At 35.7% G+C, this 19,649-nt stretch overlaps 1 protein-coding gene across 2 annotated transcripts in view; it reads left to right on the forward strand.

The window, feature by feature from the left end:
- RNF217 (ring finger protein 217) overlaps positions 1-19,649 on the forward strand; it is a 129,152-nt gene that overhangs the window by 82,161 nt on the left and 27,342 nt on the right. The window contains exons 2-3 of one of the 2 annotated variants that reach the window (XM_033234451.1): positions 739-972; positions 14,103-14,267. In XM_033234451.1, the coding sequence (XP_033090342.1) occupies positions 739-972; positions 14,103-14,267 (399 nt within the window). The remainder of the gene's footprint in view (positions 1-738; positions 973-14,102; positions 14,268-19,649) is intronic. The other variant, XM_033234452.1, reaches the window with a different exon arrangement.

Raw genomic sequence — 19,649 nt, forward strand, 5'->3', positions numbered from 1 at the left:
TGATGTATCCTCCCTTCTCTCCTAATCTAGCGCCATAGTCCTTTGAATACATTAATTTTGTAAATTATCTCAGTAGTAGCCAGATTTCATAAGGATTTTTTTACACTGTTATAGCTGGTTTCATTTTCTTACTTGTTCCTATGATTCTCATTATATATGAACTATTTACTTTATGTTCTTAACACAGAAGGGTCAGAGGAAACGGTTATTTTTTGTAACATTTTTTAAACTATTAGGCATTCTACATTACAGAATCTCTTTTGTCCTTTTAAAATAGTAAAATGTGCCCAGAGTTTAGTGCTGAAGTATTCTGCAGTGATGTTGAAAAATATGAAACACCTTTTAGTTGGCATGTTGTCTAAATGCTGCCTGACCCTGCAGTTCTTGCAGTTGGTGCATCATCTGAATGCTGTGTAACCTTGCAGTTTCCAGAAACATGAGATGATCATTTGCTTCTTTGGTGAGCCTGTGGCTTAGGTCCATTTCTTTTCACAAAAACAATGATCAGAGAAGACTTAAATGCCCTGTAAATCATTTCAGAAACATTATATAGTGATTATTTTGGTATTGCCTAAAGCAGGTATCAATGTGATTAACATTGATTATGTTATCTTAAAAATTGCACACAATCCTTTATTGCAATCATGAAATAAGTAATACTGTATACAAAAAAAAAAAAAAAAGAAAGAAAATAACCAGTGACTTTTTTTTCCTTCCATCTGCTCTTCCATCATGCAGGTACAACTTGGCCAAGTAGAAATCAAATGCCCCATCACAGAGTGTTTTGAATTCTTGGAAGAAACGACTGTTGTCTATAACTTAACGCATGAAGACTCCATCAAGTATAAGTACTTCTTGGAACTTGGCCGTATTGATTCCAGCACCAAGCCATGTCCTCAGTGCAAGCACTTTACAACCTTCAAGAAAAAAGGACATATTCCCACCCCTTCCAGATCAGAAAGCAAATACAAAGTAAGCGTTTTCACCAGAGTTGTGGGTTAGACATCACATAGCAGAAGCAGCCAGATTAGATCCACTTGTGGTGGGCATTAAGGGGGTTTCTTTCCTTTACGGAGCTGAAGGTGAGCATATACTGGCCATCATTCTGAAAGCCTATGGTTTGGGAAGGCTGATGATAAGAGGGCACTCTTAAGGAATTAATTACAGTTTTGTCTTTGACTTTAACCATGTTAAAAATTAATCTGGTAACCTTATTGGAAGACTGATCTTTAATAATAGTTACTACTACCAAATACTAAATAAATAGTAAGGCTTTTTCTTTGTTATTATGGACTTGATTTTTTTCCAGTGGTCCCAATGTAAGTCTCCTCTTGCTCTATCTATAATAGGTAAAAATAGTATAAATGATATCATTCATTTATTCAACAAATACAGAATGCTGTATATGCTAGGCAGCGTGTTAAGTTTGAAGGCTATAGAGCAAATGTGATATAGTTCCTGCTTCAAAAAAGTCTAATGAAGATGGGAGAGACATGTGTTCTAAAAATGACCGTCCAATATGGTTAGAAAAAAAGCACAAAACTGTGTACATATAGGGTGCTTTGAGGACACTTAAAGGAGGGTTGAGCTCTAGGATGTCAGGAATGGCTTCACAGAGGAGCTGCAGTTCTCCAGACACATAAACATGGTGAGCATTTCAGAGCAAGGAATGAGTAAGTGCACGGCCCCTGAGGCTAAGGCCAGGCTTGTTGCAATCAAGTGCTTCTAGAGCTGGTGGAGAGTAGGGGAGAGGCAGCTGATCGGGCAGATAAGAGCAGATCATGTTGAGTCTTGTGCAGTTTGCGCAGAAGTTTGGATTTAACTCTGTGAGCATTAGAGAATTAGAGAAATGTCATCTGGCAGCATTCATAGAAGCTATCACAAGAGGGCCAGACAGAAGCCTGGGAAACCAAGGCAACAACTGTGGCAGCAGAGCATTGCTTCATAGCCCTGATTGTGTATTAGAATCACCCAGGGGCTTTCATGACACACCAGTGCCCCAGGCCCACCCAGAACAATTGTCTTCCAAAGTTTTGAGCCTCACCAGGTGACTAATCCACAGCAGAGAATCTTTGCAGTAAATGAAGCAGAAAACCAGTGAGGCTGTGGTAGTAGTTTTCATCCTTGTCATTACAGCAAAATGGCAGGATGAAGTGGTTTCAAAAGCTGTTTGAAGTCCTCTGCATTTAAGGTAAGTTTCTGGTCCCGTTCCCTTTCTTGAGAGCAGCGGTTACATTATTCATCTTGTAGCTTTGAGGGGACCATGGTTTAGCAGGTAGTTTCCTCTGCTGTTGCAGTGATAAGCTACGATATTTGTAGGTTAATCAAAGCTTCTTCATGAATTGTTCTTTGAAACTGCTTGACTCTCATAGTTAATTTACTGTTTTTATGTAGGCCATTCTCTATCAGGTATAACTGTTAGAAAAAAATCCTTTTTTTCCCTTCTATAAAAAGCATTATTTTTGAGGTTGCAAAATTGTATAACTAAAGTATTGCCCTACAGTGGTGTTGAAAGCTAACTGAACATTAATAGAATACTTTTATATCATGCTATATATCCTTAGATTATTTTAAGTTATTTTTATTGCAGTTGTGTGTTACTGTATAAGAACAGGAATTTAGAAGGGCTTATAATTCCATAAATTAGGATATTCAATTTTTTTCTAATATTTGATATATAGAAACTCAGACTATATTAATTTTTTAAATTGCAGTAATTAAAACATGTACAAAATTGAGTTAGAGTGGGAATAATTGAGTAATTTTTAAATGTGTTGTTTTCATGAAATGGGTAATGGAGTTATAATTTAAGTCAAAATTATGGCAACAGTGAAATGTTTTATGTCTCATTTCATCTAAAATAACCAAAATCCTGTTGTGATGAGTGTAGTGTATCACAGTACACATGTATTGAGAGTGAAATAACCAAAATCCTGTTGTGATGAGTGTAGTGTATCACAGTACACATGTATTGAGAGTGAAATAACCAAAATCCTGTTGTGATGAGTGTAGTGTATCACAGTACACATGTATTGAGAGTGAAATGTGTAAAAACTGACAAATAGAAGATTCTATATTTATATAATTTTGAGTGATCCCATGCTATTCTGATAACATTTCCCAGAGGTCAGGCTTCTCCAATGTCTATCGATTTGTGGGTAAGGAGAGAAGCTGGGGCAAATGAATCAACATCTTAAATTTATTAAACTCAACTGATTCCTTTCGATTAGTAGAAGAAAAGAAAAATTTGCTTTGGTGTGAGGAGGAATTCAACAACACAATAAATGTTGATTATGAAGCAGTTAAGATCCTCAGGAGTGGGTGTGAGGTGGATATCTCATTACGCTATAAAATGAAACTTCAGCAAATTTCAAAAGAGTAAAACTACCACAGAATTTGAGGATGATTATTTTTGTTACTCTTCTTTACTAGTGTAGAAGAGAAGATCAATAACAGAAGTCCGTAATCTCCTTGATCTATGTTGTACAAAGTTCTAGCGATAATTCAAGTAATTCCTGAAGCAATAATTTTTACTTCTTTTAGTGTAAAGTTTATATAACATTTTTCATCATGAAACTCTGTGGTCTACATTAACATTAACTACCTGATTTACATGCCCATACCTGTCTGGGTATTATAGGTAAGGAGAGCACTGACATGGATACCCCAGCCAACCAATTGTGAGATTCATGGGCCCAGTATGGCACCCTGTACTGAGATTAAGATCTTTGTTCTTTGCGATGAACAGGTGAACATTTTTTTATTTTGCAGCATTTTTAAAAATTCAGTTTCCCCAATAGAATAAGGTAGTTCCAAACTGGTGTCATTTATTCTAACTTTAAGAGGAGTGAATTCAAGTACTCACACACAATACATTGCATTATAAGGCAACAGAAACAGAAAAACAAAAGATTGCTGCTATTGTCTGACATATCTGTGCAATTTAACGTCTCTTTATAGTAATGTTTACAGGCTTAAGTGGTTTTGTATCTATTGATAAAACCCTTGTAATATTTATTTTAATATTATTCTGAGTCATTGATTCACAGTATCTTGATCTAAGATGCCATTCTTTGAAAATTTATTATGGCTTTTGCTGTCAGTTCAGCTGTTTGAAAATATTATAGCTGTTTTATAGCTGCATTAGTGCTTCTCACATGGAGTTTGAGACCTAAAATATCATATTTGGGGGTTTTAATTTTTGTAAAGACCACTTGTCAAATTGTTTGTACTCAGCAGGTGGATAAAGGGTAAAAAGAATAAAACAATAAGCAGTAACTAGAGCTCTTACCTGTCCATTTATCCTTCTAGGCCCAACACCCAACAATTCCCTTCCGGCAAAAATTTGAGTAAATAGAGCTTTATATTATGTTCTGAACATTGTCAAACTCATACTATATCAAATAGAACAAGTGCATTCGTAAAGTGAGAGATTTGCATTCAGACAACCTTGCCTTTTGTCAAATCCAGTCTCACTTTTTCACTCATAGTATTTCTGTCTTCTTCTCCCTAAAACTCTTGTCATGATGCCAAAAAGGCTTACCATTCCATTTCTACAAGATTGACTTCAATTTCCAACTAGAAATCTAATTTCTTTTTTTTTTTTTTTTTTTTTTTTTTTTTTGAGGCGGAGTCTCGCTCTGTCGCCCGGACTGGAGTGCAGTGGCCGGATCTCAGCTCACTGCAAGCTCCGCCTCCCGGGTTTACGCCATTCTCCTGCCTCAGCCTCCCGAGTAGCTGGGACTACAGGCGCCCGCCACCTCGCCCGGCTAGTTTTTGTATTTTTAGTAGAGACGGGGTTTCACTGTGTTAGCCAGGGTGGTCTCGATCTCCTGACCTCGTGATCCGCCCGTCTCGGCCTCCCAAAGTGCTGGGATTACAGGCTTGAGTAGAAATCTAATTTCTAACCTGAATAGTTCCTATAATTTATCAGTGCAGCAGCAACCACATATCAGTAAGAGAACAAGTTAATGATGGAGAAATAAAAAATATTGAAGTTGTGACTCAAATGTCCTCGTGTGATGCCTGGAGACAGACACATCACCCACACCGAAAGCTTTTCACCATAGCAATTATCACCTGGGATTTTATGATACATGTTTGTGGTTATTTGCTTTGAGTTTCTCTTTCTATCTGGTCTCTAGGAGTCCAGGTCCAAGTTCACTTCATTCACTGCTGATAACCTGTGTCAAGCACTATGTCTGGTAGAGGGTGCACTCAAAATATATTTGTTGAAGAATTCATGTAAGAGTAAACACATTAAGCCTTGAGATGTTGCATTTACCAAGGTGGAAAAGGCAGGTCAGAGCACTGCTTTCAAACTGGAATTAAACTCTCAGCCTGTCACACACTAGCTCTGTCACCTTGAGTATCATTTCCATGTCTTTAACTGGGGATAGTAATAGTACCTATGTCAAAAGAATGTAGTAAGAATTAAATGAGATCACACATATAAATTGCTTAGCACCATGTATGATACATACTGGAAAGGATTATGATTGTTATTATTATTAGGCAAAGAAAGCAGAATGAGCAACCCTGGGTATTGAGAAGGGCATGGGGGAGTAAAAAAGAATATAGTTGAAGTAAAACGTGGGGTGAGTGGTGGACAATGGGCAGAAAGGAAGGGTAAAATTGACTATGTCTGGAAGAGGAGGAGCAGGTTTGGGAAATGGAAAATTAATTCAATTTGAAATATGTTGATAGTGTTAAGTTTGAAGACCCTTTAGGGCATCAAAGAGATGTCCAGAAAACATGACTCAGGAGTGATTTGGTGGAAGTCATCAATATTGGGGGTAGTGAAGGGGATGGTCATTGAACTTACGAAAATGAAAAAAATATTCTTTGGGAGATAGAGGAGGTGATAGCAGTTCTTTATGGAAGAGAGGAGAGACGTATAAAGGATTAAAAGTAGTTATTTTACTCATACAAGTTGTACTGAGGTAGGTGCATTTCTGGATTTCGTTATTATTCCTAGTGTAGACTTAAGAAATGATCCCCCTTTTCATATCGATTTGGAGAAAGAATTGAAGGTCATGCTCATCAACATGTTAGAAAACATGTTAGAGGTAATTCTCTTGTTGGTTTTCTTCAGACAAGACTAATAATAATCCCCACTCTTCTTCCCACAAATGTTAAGCAGAATCTTGATGATTTATACAATGGCACTTTTGACGCATCTTTCACCACCAGGTGAAAGAAAAAAAGCCTATAAAATTCCCTGGAGAAACTCTGTCTGTGTGCTTACCTTATTTCTCTAGCTGTCTTTTTTTCCTTTCTTATAAATCCTCTGAGTAGAAATTACATTTTATAAACACTAAACAAATATTTTCTCATGTGGTAAAAGAATTTTCTAAGGGCTTTAAGAATACAGTCAAATCAATCGATTGTTGAGAATTGGTGTACTTTAAAACGTGCTTAATCTTCCTTCTGGTAAAGATGACTTGAGAACTGTTTCCCATATGTAAAAATGTGTAAAGTTTTCCCATGAACATGTAATTAGTATGCTGTTTTGTTCCGGTTTTCCCTAACACCATCACTTTAAGTTGACAGTGTTTACAAATGGAGAATCTGGTTGTGCATTTTCCCTGCAAGGTTAGGGTAACTTACAACACACACTGATTTCTCTTGGGATTAATATATCACTCATGTCAGGAGCAGATAGAAAAAAAGTGTAGTTTCTTAAATGGTTGTTGTTGGCATAGATTTATGAGGCAGATAAAGACGAAGTTGTCTAGCCCTGTTGATAGACGCCAGTGTAAATAAAGTGTGTGTTACATACATTACCCTTGAAAAAAATATGTAGCACTCAGCTATGATGCAAGCCTACTAAATTATATTAGCATTTCTTTCTTCAGTTACTAATGAAGTGTTTTGCTAAGGCTGTTCTTTGTTTGCTTTTTTGATGCATAAATTAGACACAATATTTTTAGAGGTTTTTAACTTGTGCTTGAACTTCTAACAGCCAAGTGTTGGAATTTATCTGATATTTTAGCCTACACTTCACCTTAAAAACAAACAAAAAAAACTATAGTAACAATCAAATCTTGCAGCTAGGATAAATTGACCTGCAGTGGTACTAAGAACTGTTTTCACTTTATCCCATTGTCATTGGGTCTTTAGCACAATGAACAAGTGAAGAATCGTCTCTCTCTGATGGCCCCATGATAGTGTGTTAAAGTAGACCAAGTGTGGTGTTCATTATAAAATGGTCTAGAAGATATTCTGAAAGAAATGAAGACCTTACATTTTTTATCTACCACCCCCTGTAGTACTACCTTTCCATATTTACCTACTTAGATTTGTAAGAGAATCTACGGGTGCTGTGTACACAGTTCACGGATCCCCTCTACAATATGCCTACCAGTTGGCCATGCAGACTCTGAACACTGCTTTTGTTAAGGAACTTGTTGTTAATAGAATCATTCCTTTCCATTTTCAAAAACCTCAGATTATTAAGAATTCATTGTTACCTTTGGGCTAAGGTATGCTTCCCTCCTGCCTTCACTTATTCCTCACAGAGAATATTCCCATTTCCTTTTCTACACTGTAACACAATGGACCTCTTGCTACTTTATGTGGGTACCTCTTGTGAGATGTCATCCTGATGCTGTTGTGTTCAGAACAGGACATCTTGTTCAAAACAGTATGATACCACATTTTTCTGGCCAGGACTTTGGGCTATGCAAATCAGGGAAGAATTTTCCAGTACCCTTTTTGTATTCACCAGTGAAGAAGTGGGTCCTCAGACAAGAAATAGACCCAGACAAATGCTTCTCTGGGCTTTGCTCTGTGGATTTACAGGGAGAGTCTGTAAATGCCTAAGGTGTTTCCAGGTGGTAGGAGCAAGACAGACTGATATGGAACAGTGATTTTCAAATTAGGGAGAGAGTACTTTTTCAAACAACCCCCATTCTCAAGTTCCGACATGCTGTCCAAAAAAAAGCATGAGTCTGGCTTGAACATAAAAGCTAGTATTGAGGTGAATGCATTGTGCAATAAATAATTGTGTTGTATATGTAAAAGGAAACCAGTATTGAGGGAGTTCAGTAAGGTTATTTATATAAATAGGCACCATATCTCAATATAGCTTACTTTGTCATGTGTTACTCTACATTTTGTGTGTGTATGTGTGTGTGTGTGTGTGTGTGTGTGGTTAATTTGTTTGTTTTGTTTTGGTCTGCTGTTGGTCCTCAGCCTTTAGGAAAGTTTCTCTTTCCCTTTCCAGCTTAGTTTTAGCTGTGCTGTGAGAAACTAAGGCAAGGATCACTTGGCCACATTCGCACTGTGTTCAAGGGTGCAGTGCCTCATGAAGGCTGTATGTTACTGGCATTTCCATGCAGGGAGAGCTCTCCAAGTAGCCAGTGAAATCTCAGGGAGTAAGATCAAGGCAAGAAATCAAAACATATTTTCCCATATGGAGAATTTCTTTCCATTGCCACCCTTTCTTTCCAAAGCCACAATCTGGCTTTAGGATTTGATGTTATAAGGGAGCAAACAGTGCTTCATTGAAAGTATTTGAAGCCATGCATCAAGACTCATTTCCTCCTCTCTGTAACATACTGTACCTCTCCACAGCTCATCTTCAAGAAAAGCATCTTCAGTTTTTAAAACATTTTTATAACTAATAACTACAAGATTTCACAGTTATTTACCATTTTGGTTCATTTCTTTAGGACATACCCGAATCTGACAGCCATGATTTTTACATGTTTCCTATGCAGAGTTTCTGGACCATGGTATATTTTGGGGGACATGCCAGGATTATAGGAACTTACTGGCTCTGTTTATTGTACACTTAGCAAGGATCAAAGTTGAGCTAGCTGAAGTCACATCTCTGTTCAGGCTACATTAGAACACTTGCTGTTTCCCCAGTGCATCATGTGCTCTTGGGCCTCTGTGTGGTGGCTCAGGATGGACCCTCTACCCAAAGTGTTACCTCAACACTTGTCTCGGTAACATTCTACTCATTGTTGAAGGTCACATTCTCTCTGAACGCTTATGTTCCAGCCTTCACTGAAGTCTGTTTCCTTGGTACCCACTTGTCCTAGCTTCTATTCTAGCAGTTAGTATATGCCTTTATAGCTCTTTTGGTTTATATCTGTCAGAGCCCAGTAAGTTCCTTAAGGACAAGTATTTTCATTTCTTTCTGCATGCAATCAACATAGGCAGTTCCTGCTACTTGAAAGTGCCCAATAAATATTTGTTGAACGGGAAAATGAATTGATAAATGTGTTTCGTTATTGAGAATCTGAACCTGAGGTTCTAGTAAAGCAAATCCTTTTTGGAAAACTGAATTAGCTCTTACATTTGCAATGCCACTTTACACATGGATGTTGTCTAATATTTTGAATTTGATAAGTAAATATTTTGTGGTTTATTTGAAATAATGATGTGTATAGGGGTGTCTAGAATTTAGGCAGGAAAATAACAATCTGGGGTTTTCTTTGGTTTTAGACACTGTTTTTATTTTGTGGGTTGTTTCCTTACTTGACTTGATGAATATCAGGAGAAAATGCCATTTTCCTAGGGCAGCTGAGTCGGTGTACTTTCATCTCAGTATAGCACAGATTTCTGGTAAAACTAAGGGTATTCAAAAGTCAAAAATCTAATGTAAAGTTCTTTTATCTTTTGTGGATTCTGGAGAAAGCTAATCAAGACTCTTAGCTCTGATAACTTGATTCTTGAAGCACCTGAAGCTCTGCTTGCCTCTTTTAGAAGAGTTTGTGCATTGATCATAGTGTTCAGTAAAAGTTCATTAGGATAATGTGTTTAGTAAACTTCATCTGATAATATAGGAATTAGTAATACCGTCTCAGCCACTAGTTATAAATTAGATATGTTGGTTTTTCTTTGAATTCGTTTAATGTTAACTGATACGTGGTACCTAAATGGTGTGCAAAATCATTCATTTTACATGAGACAAAGCCTTTGACAAACACAGTTCACTGAGGAGTGAACTTGTGAGCTGTTGGAGAGATTAGACATCTACATCCCTAGTGGAAGTTCCATAAGAAAGGTACTGAATCTGGTTGCAAGGAATAGGGAAGACAACTTGAAGAAAGGAGCATTTGATCAAGATAAGATTTTAGTAGATATAATTCATTGGACTCTTCCAGTTACCAGAAGCAGAAATGTGCTGTTTCTTGGGCTACCTCAATTAGTGAGGTTTACCATAAGGCTCCATGGGGAGTAGGAAGGGCAGAAAAATATTCTCTGCAGCTGTCCAAGCAGGCCTCATAGAATCAGACACAAGTTCTGGTAGTGTGAGAGCACGTCTGTCATCTCACCAAAAGTCAATGTCTGTGTCCTTCTCCAGTGATCTGCATTGTAGTCACTTAGCTCTTCTCTGTCTTTGCCTCCATGAAGGCATCCTTTGTATCTCCGTGACACTCCTCAAGAGAGAAAAATCTATCTTGGCTAATCTCCTTTCAACAATGAGCACCCCTGCTACACAAAGCTCATGCCACCACTTAGGCAGCTTGCCAACTAGTGGATACGTGTTTTTGGCTTAGGGACTCATTCCTGGCCCAATAAATTGTGGTCTGGGCGATGGAGTCACATGATATAAAGCAGAGCCTCTCAAACTTTAGGATGCATACGAATCACCTTCGGACCTTGTGAAAATGAGCACTTTTGGCTCTAAGGTCTAAGGATTCATGAATTCACCAAGCTCTCAGGTGATGCTGATGTTTCTGGCCCTGCAACCACACTTTGAGCCACAAAGACAGGGCATGATGACTTCTGTGTGACTGTAGTTACTAAGAAGGCAGGCACTCCATGTGGTGGGTCTGTGGTTGTGAGATAGCATTTCATGTGGAAGAATAACTGTAAATAAAAGAGTGGAGGAAGATGCAGTGTTGATGTCTATATGTGTTTACATAAGGCCAGTTTTGAATGTGATTAAGTTCAAAATGAATGAGGCATCTTCAGAACAAAAAATCTGGGACAATTTCATATGTAGTCTTTTAATACCCAAGTTGTTGGAGTTGGCTATTGGTCCTTTTATGATTTTAATCCGAAGCAAATAGTGATTTTGATGTTTTCAGTGAGAGATAGCAATCCAGTATGAATTTAACTTACTCATATTCACTTGAGAGCCTGCCCCATAACTCTGGTCACAGTTTCCCACTAAGTCTGGGCTGTTGGTGAGGATTTGCAATAGGAGGATCTGCAGTAGGACTTGGTTGTTTATTATGAGCCAGAGTCCCAGGGTGGAAACAACGCGACAGATTCTTTATTATTCTGGTGCCTTAGGAGAATCATGCATTGCTGTAATTGTCTTCATTAGAGATTCACAAATGTGATAGTTCAGCACTTAGTCACAAAGATCTTTGAGCCATTCAATGTCTGACATTTATAGAGCGAATCCCAGTTTCAAAGCATCTTTACATTCATTCTATTATTTCATAAATATAGTCTAAGACTGGTTAAAAACTAGAGAGATCTTTTCAAAAAGTTTATTTAATGATGCTAAAATCTAGTGAATCAGAATTATGAATAACGTCCAGTAGAAAATAACTAAATTAACTATTCAGGTCTTCTGACTTAATGGTAGATGCCTAAGGAAAACATTTTCTTCTTATTTTCCTCATTTCATTCATTACATTCAAAAGGAAGGCTCCATGTGATATTTACATCTAGTCTTCATTGCTCAATGACAAATGGAAGTAAAGATTTTATATTGTTTTCTTAGCTGAATCTCATCTACTTCAACTTGTTCTCTTTAAAAAATGATTTATTTTAATTGTAATGATCAAAAAGGAAAAAAAAAGTTATTTTCAATAACTAAATAGTAACATCCTTTTTTTCTTTTTTAATTTTTTTAGTTAAACCAAGTAGTTTCTCAATTTATACAGAGTAGATCTTGAAAAGAATTTTCAAAGTTCACCTTATCTTGGTAATCATGTGGAATTCTGACTTATTAAATAGTTTAATGATATGACCATCTTTGACTACTACATTTTCAAGTTGCCAATTGTCAAAGAACAAATGCTGTTTGGTATAAGAAATATAGTGAAAAGTATGCTAAATGTGGAGCCAGACAAACTTACGTTTAAATTCCTTCTTCACACATATTTTCTCTGTTACCTTCAGCAAGTTATTTAATCTATCTGAGTCTCATTTTCATCATCTGTAAACTGATGATGTTCATATCTACCTTCCAGCATTATTTTGAGGATGAAAATAAGTAATGCATGTAACATATTAAGCATAGATATTACCATTGAACAGAATTTTAATTAAAAAATAAACATGAAAATCTTTTAAGCCTTATGACAGAATGCCATTTTTATATAAAGTTAATAACAGAAGTACTTTTACTTAATATTTTCACAGGAGGAGCATTATCCATTCTTGACATAAGTGAAAATTACAGTGCTTTGAGTTGTTAACAGAAGAGCTGTGATTGTAATTGCCACTTCAAAAATCTATATAGTAGATCCTCCATTGTCAGAAAAGTTGTTTTCTAAAAAATTAAGTGACAATATTGTGTATAGTTTACCAAAGGAAATTCTAACCTTTAAAATGTAGTCAGCAAATTCACACGTGCTGCAGTGACGTGACATAGAGGAGCAAAGAGAGTGGTCAGTTATAAATATAATTCATAATGAGACAATTTGTTAATCCATTGTAATCACATGAGGCTCTGTAAGTCAGGCTATACTCATATGCTTTTAGGGAGTTAGGAGTGGAAATAATGTGTATGAATGGAATATTCCACTATCATTCAAAATAAAGGAAGTCAGGTAAAATATCTTCCATGTCAAGCAGAAGACATAGTCTTACTAAACTTACACATGCACTGTCATATACCCTTCCACATAGTGAAATATGAAGGCCTGTTTCTGATGGTTTTCTAAGTACAGGCCACAGGGCCACTATATTGATATATTTCTACTAATAGAATGCTTTGCATTATTTTTATAATTAGCCTCCCTTACATTGGTAGCACACCAGGAGTATCCATATTTTAGATGCTGCTTCATAGCAAATGCTGTTCTAGCAGTTTGTTACTGTATTTTTGTTGTTGTTGTTGTTTTTTTTTTTTTTTTTTTGAGACGGAGTCTTGCTCTGCCGCCCGGGCTGGAGTGCAGTGGCCGGCTCTCAGCTCACTGCAAGCTCCGCCTCCCGGGTTCACGCCATTCTCCTGCCTCAGCCTCCCGAGTAGCTGGACTACAGGCGCCCGCCTCGTTGCCCGGCTAGTTTTTTGTATTTTTAGTAGAGACGGGGTTTCACCGTATTAGCCAGGATGGTCTCGATCTCCTGACCTCGTGATCCGCCCGTCTCGGCCTCCCAAAGTGCTGGGATTACAGGCTTGAGCCACCGCGCCCGGCCTGTTGTTGTTGTTTTGAGACAGAGTCTCACTGTCGCCCAGGCTGGAGTGCAGTGGCACGATCTCGGCTCAACTGCAACCTCCACCTCCTGGGTTCAAGAGATTCTCATGTCTCATGTCATCCTCCTGAGTAGCTGGGATTACAAACATGCACCAACATGCCCACCTAATTTTTGTATTTTTAGTAGAGATGGGGTTTCACCATGTTGGCCAGGCTGGTCTGTAACTCCTGACCTCAAGTGATCCACCTGCCTCACCCTCTCAAAGTGTGCTAGGATTACAGGCATAAGCCACTGCACCCAGACTGCTACTGTGTTTTTTATTTGATGAAGCATCTGTGGGACTTTTAAAAAATAAAATGAAATAAGCCATTCTTAAGAAGACAATGGAAATGGCTAGGTAATTCGTTCAAGGGAAAGGTGAATTAAAGGGCAGCCTGAGTGTGTGGATCTGGGGCCTTGTGAGCCTTCAGGTTCAATCTGGGAGATTGCACTTAAAATCTGGGAGATTTTCCTAAAGCTAAATTGGTTTGCAGAATCAAATGTTTAACTCCAGGACAGCCTACAAATAGCCAAGTTATCCTCGCAAAAGGAATTCTTTCCCCTAGTAACAGAGTATTCATATCTTAGTGTAGTTTTGGTCTTATAGAGGGGGAGGCATTTTAAATTATAAACTTTTAGCTAATTTCCCCAGGCATCACCTTCTTATCCTTTTAGACACTTTCAGTATGTCCACTAGTAATTAATATGATTTTTTTCTTACACAGATCCAGTGCCCTACCTGCCAATTCGTCTGGTGTTTTAAGTGCCACTCTCCTTGGCATGAAGGTGTTAACTGCAAGGAGTACAAAAAAGGAGACAAATTGTTGCGTCACTGGGCCAGCGAAATTGAGCATGGGCAGAGGAATGCCCAGAAGTGTCCAAAGTGCAAGGTGAGATAACTTTTAGGAGGAAAAGAAAAAACATGTACATCTGGATATGACTGAACAATATTTACAATATTGAAGCAAATTATAACTGTCTTAATGCAGGTATGTAGAAAAAGAGTATTTGCTTTTTTATTTTAAAAAAGTAATTATATAATTAAACTGAAAATTTTTATAGATAAACAATGTATATTCTTATTATTTGCATTACTCTTCAAAATTTAAGGGGGCCACATATACAAATTGACTTAAGATACTGGAGTCCTTATACTACATTTAAAAATGAGGATGTACTTTATAGGAAAAATATAGCATAAAAGTGATATAAAAGTATTATTTCTAGTCTGCCACATGTAGTATAATTACTTCTCAATTATATAGGCTTTGAATCCTTGCAATCTTGCTTTTCTTTCCTTGGTGACATTGCTGATCACTTAAAAATTACATTAAATTGAACTGATTGTTTTGCTTTTTTGCAAATCTGGTGAAATAAAAGCTCATAACTAAAATTAGGACTTAGGGATTTTATGAATCCCACTTTTCATCTTTCTTTTGATAATCATGCAAGTAATCAAGACTTAGCAGGCAATTTGAGCTCAGACCTAGATGTGTTGAAAGTTAGCCAAGTCAACAGCGAGGGAAGGCTCTCCTGTGGGGAGGTCAGCCAGTAAATTCAACCAGAAAACTTTGGATTTGATAGTTATAGTATAGGGATCTGTTGAAGTTTGAAAGTTTTAAAAAATCTTACTTTAGAAAATCATATGTTCGTGTACACTTTGCCATATGTGGTTTCTACCATTTGCCAAATTTATTTTTGGAAAGAATCTCTAAATTGGCCTAATTATCTTTTAAGCACAATTCTGCAATTACTTCTTGGAGACTTATCACCAGATAAATGAAACTTGATTGCCAGAAAATGTTTAAAATTCAATAATTATGAATACAATTAGAAGTGAAAGTATATTCTAAGCCTATAAATGAGCATAATAATAATAAATGTACAGATTTACTATACCAAATTCACATGCTAGTTTACAAATATAGTAAGGAAAAAGTATTGTATGAAATAACGTGTTGCATTTTTAGCAATTGAAAGAAATTTTTGAAATAGTTTAGATGACCTGGCTTTCTAATAGAAGTGATGTCTAAAGATATTTGGCCTAAAGTTTTCTTTGTTTTCCTGGTAGAAGGCAAATTCATCCACAGTCACCCATTTTGTTTTAGGGCTACTTCAGATGACTGCATCAGTTGGCTCAGTGCTCTTATTTTTCATTCCATTACAGAACAACTAGAAAATGAGGCCTTTCCCCCCTTTCTCTTTTGTTTTTAGTTTATTCAAAGCTACCGCTCAGTTTCAAACAAAACAAAGACCAGTAGGGACTTAGAGTACTGTTAAGTTATTCTACTTAACAGTTATTCGTAAGTACACTTTATATCCTTTGGAAAGCTGTAAAAACAATTACAAGTTAGCCTGGTTCTACAGCTGAATTTGGAATGAACTCCACTACAGCATTATACATTGGGGAAATTCTGAATAAACTGATGTAACACAAAATACATACATTTATTACTGTAATCTGTTAACCCAACCTTAAATGGACTATAATGTAAAGAAAGAAAAAGAAGCCAACCATGGGGAATTTACTGAATACTCTAACAACTTCCCACAGTTGTAACAAATGTAGATAAACTGTTAAGAGAAAGCATAAATGTTGGTTCCGTTTTGAAGTAGTAGCTAAAAGGTCAGGGCTTTAAAAGGGATTACCTTTTAAATAGCTGAAAGGAAAAGAACCATGGAATCAGTTGACATTATTCCATTGTAGCAGAGAGCCTACTTTCTGGTGGGATTTGGATTCTATGAAGTTTCTGTCAAGTCGTATTTTATGATTTATTTGGAGTATAAATGGTTTCATTTTTCTTTCTCTTTTAAGCACGATTTTAAAACTTTACCTTTTTTGTTGGACCTTAAAATTATGTTTTGCCCCATGAAACATTTCTATTGTTATAACAGAAACCCGTGAGGAGGTATTACTCAGTGAATTGATTTTTGTTTTATACTGTAAGGCTTTCTTTTCATAAATATATCTTTTACCATTTTTAAATATAAAGTAGGAAGATGATAGGAATTTGTGAAAAAGAAATGAAGAATTTTTCACATAATGCCTCCAGGTAAACAGTTATCACATATTTTCATATAAATGCTTTCAATCATGATAACCAAATGTATTTACAATTTTGTTGTGAAAGTATATATATTTGTATGCTACTATAGGTATATGTTTTCAATTAGTTCATAATTTTAGTAAATATTGTTATTTATTTATTTTGAGACAGAGTCTCACTCTGTTCCCCAGTCTGGAGTACAATGGCACTATCTCGGCTCATTGCAACCTCCACCTCCCAAGCTCAAGCAATTCTCATGCCTCAGCCTCCCAAGTAGCTGGGATTACAGGCATGAGCCACCATGCCTGAGTAATTTTTGTTTTTTAAGTAGAGACAGGGTTTCACCATTGTGGCCAGGTTGGTCTCAAACTCCTGACCTCAAGTGGTCCACCCGCCTCAGCCTCCCAAAGTGCTGGGATTAAACGTAGGAGCCACCACGCCCAACCATATTTTGATTTTCAGATGATTTGTTTATCAAGGTGATATAACATCAGATAGAAATTTGGAAAAGAGAGGGAAAATATTCACCCAGAATTCTGCTGCTCCAGTATACTCACTCCTAGCATCTTATTGTGTGCTCTTGGTCTTTCACCCTATTTAAATGGCTTTTTAAAAAGCTTTAGTTGTGGTGTTCAAATAATTTAATATCATTAGTATTTTCACCTAACATTGCAAACATTTCTCATATTACTAAATAGTTTTCAAAACATATATTTCATTAACCATGAACTGTATAACACTTGCTTAAATATTCCTCCACTATTGGATACCAAGGCTTGCTTGGTTTGTTCTGGGAATTAAAAAAAAAAAAATTGTGTATTATAAATAATGTGTGGATGATATTCATCTAGAATTTTTTTCCATATTTTATACCTTTGAAAGCATATATTTATAAAAGTAGAATGATTGGGTTAAAGAATATCCAAGTTTTTAGTATTTAGCACATATTGGCAATTTGCTTTCTAAAAGGAATGAATCAATTTATAATTCCACCTAGAAAGTTTGAGAACCTGTTTCAGTATGAGCATTTGTTGGCATTTTAAGTATATTTTAAAATATTAATTTAATAATTTTAAAATATTTTTTCTTATATTTTATATTTTCCTGTTTACTTGTAAGCTGAATATAAATTCATGTATTTTTGAGTTTGTAATGCTCCCTTTTAAATTTTTCTGTTCATACCCTTTGCCCATTTATGTGGGTGCATATTTTGATTTTCAGATGATTTGTTTATCAAGGTGATATAACATCAGATAGAAATTTGGTGCATATTTTTATTATCAAATTATATGGGCTCTTTATTTAGATATTTAAATTCCACTTCTGGCATTATTTTCTCCACATTTTCCCTATTTTCTATTTCTTCCTTTATGAGTGGTAGGTTTTTCTTTTTTTTTTTTTTACTTAAATGATTTGCATATGTATTGTTTAATGTTTTTTATTTTTGTTTTACCAAATTATTCTCTTTCTTTGTGGTCAAATACACAAGCACATATATGATATGAACACATATTTTTATATATTTACTTATCTTTGTATATCTTTTGTAAATATGTTGCTTCTAAGTTTAAAAAGTCATTTATTCAGAAGTTTGATTAAAAGTTCAATTTTCTTCCTTTCTTTTAACTATCTGATTTTTTAATATTTTAACTCTTTAATCCAACCATAATTTATTTTAGTGTTTATTATGCATTGGGTACCTGAAGTAATATTTTTCCAAATTGAAACCATCTAACCTAATTGTGTTTATGGGATGACTTTCCCCTTATCAAATGATTTGTAATTTATCTCTAAATTATATCTTAAATTATAATACATGATAGTCTCTTTTCTTGCTGCTAATTTTTAAAGAAAAGTCTGTGCTTAACACTGGTGAATTTTAAATGATTATGCCTTTGTTAAATTTGCTAATCTAGGCAAGGTTTGATAATCTATTAATTCATTATTTTAATTAGTATTCTAAACAAAACAAAATTGTATCTTATTTATTTATAAACATTACTTCTCTCTTAGTGAGCTTTTACCTTTTTATCAAATGGATAGACCAATTTAATACATGATATAGTGTTATGAAGAGATTTGACTTGTGCTTAGAAATCAAAATGTTTATTTATAATTGTATTATGGCAGATAATACAGATGAACATTGAAAGTTTTTTCCTCATAATCAAGATACTTACTTACAAGTGTGATTTTTATAGTAAGATAAAAATATACAAACATATCTAGAATGTATTTATAGAATATTTTTATGAAAACATAACACCACCACATTAAGATCAATTTTACTTAGCCTTTTTTATTTGAATCTCATTGTTCCTTTCTTTGATTTTTTTGTTTGTTTGTTTTTTTGAGACAGAGTCTCACTCTTCTCACCCAGGATGGAGTGCAGTGGTGCTGTCTCGGCTCACTGCAGCCTTCACCTCCCGGGCTCAAGAGATTCTCCTGCGTCAGTCTCACGAGTAGTTGGGATTACAGGTGCCCACCACCACACCCGGCTAATTTTTGTATTTTTAGTAGAGACAAGGTTTCACCACGTTGACCAGGCTGATCTGGAACTCCTGATCTCAGGTGATCCGCCCGCCTCAGCCTCCCACGGTGCTGGATTACAAGCATGAGCCACAGCCTCATTGCTTCTTAATGCAAAGTATTGTTCAGTCACTTATGAAACACCATTTTTTATCTTAACGATGAGTTTTCTACTTAATGTAAATTCTTAGCCTACGGAAAATATGTGCTAATGTTGAAATGCCTTCTTTAGTTATCTTAGTTATCACAAAAATAAATCTAGTTTGTAGACTTAGTCATTACAAAACCAAATCTAGTTCATAATTGTTTTAATATTAAATTTAAAGCAAGTAGGCAATCTAAATTTTGTTGGAGGTATTAGAGTATTTGTTCGATGTCATGCAAAAATTCATTTTAGACTGTTTTATACCACAGATTAGATACTAAAGTCTGAGTTAAGAAGAAAAGTTTCTAAGTCAAAAATTAAAAGTGAGATGCATGCTAAAAACAGGATTATACATTATAAAAGCAAATAAACAGTTAATAACCACGGGCACACATATATACACTAAATTGCAATTTATTTTATTCTAGGGTCAACATATTCATGATTTCTAGATGACAGGAAGTTACTTTTCTGTCTTTAAAAGAAATATCAAATGTGAATAGTCATTTCTGTATTCTGATATGCCATCTCTATACAAAGTACCTTTGTCT

This window comes from Trachypithecus francoisi, unplaced genomic scaffold, assembly GCF_009764315.1.
Source record: "Trachypithecus francoisi isolate TF-2019V2 unplaced genomic scaffold, Tfra_2.0 Lachesis_group15, whole genome shotgun sequence".
NCBI classification, from domain to species: domain Eukaryota; kingdom Metazoa; phylum Chordata; class Mammalia; order Primates; family Cercopithecidae; genus Trachypithecus; species Trachypithecus francoisi.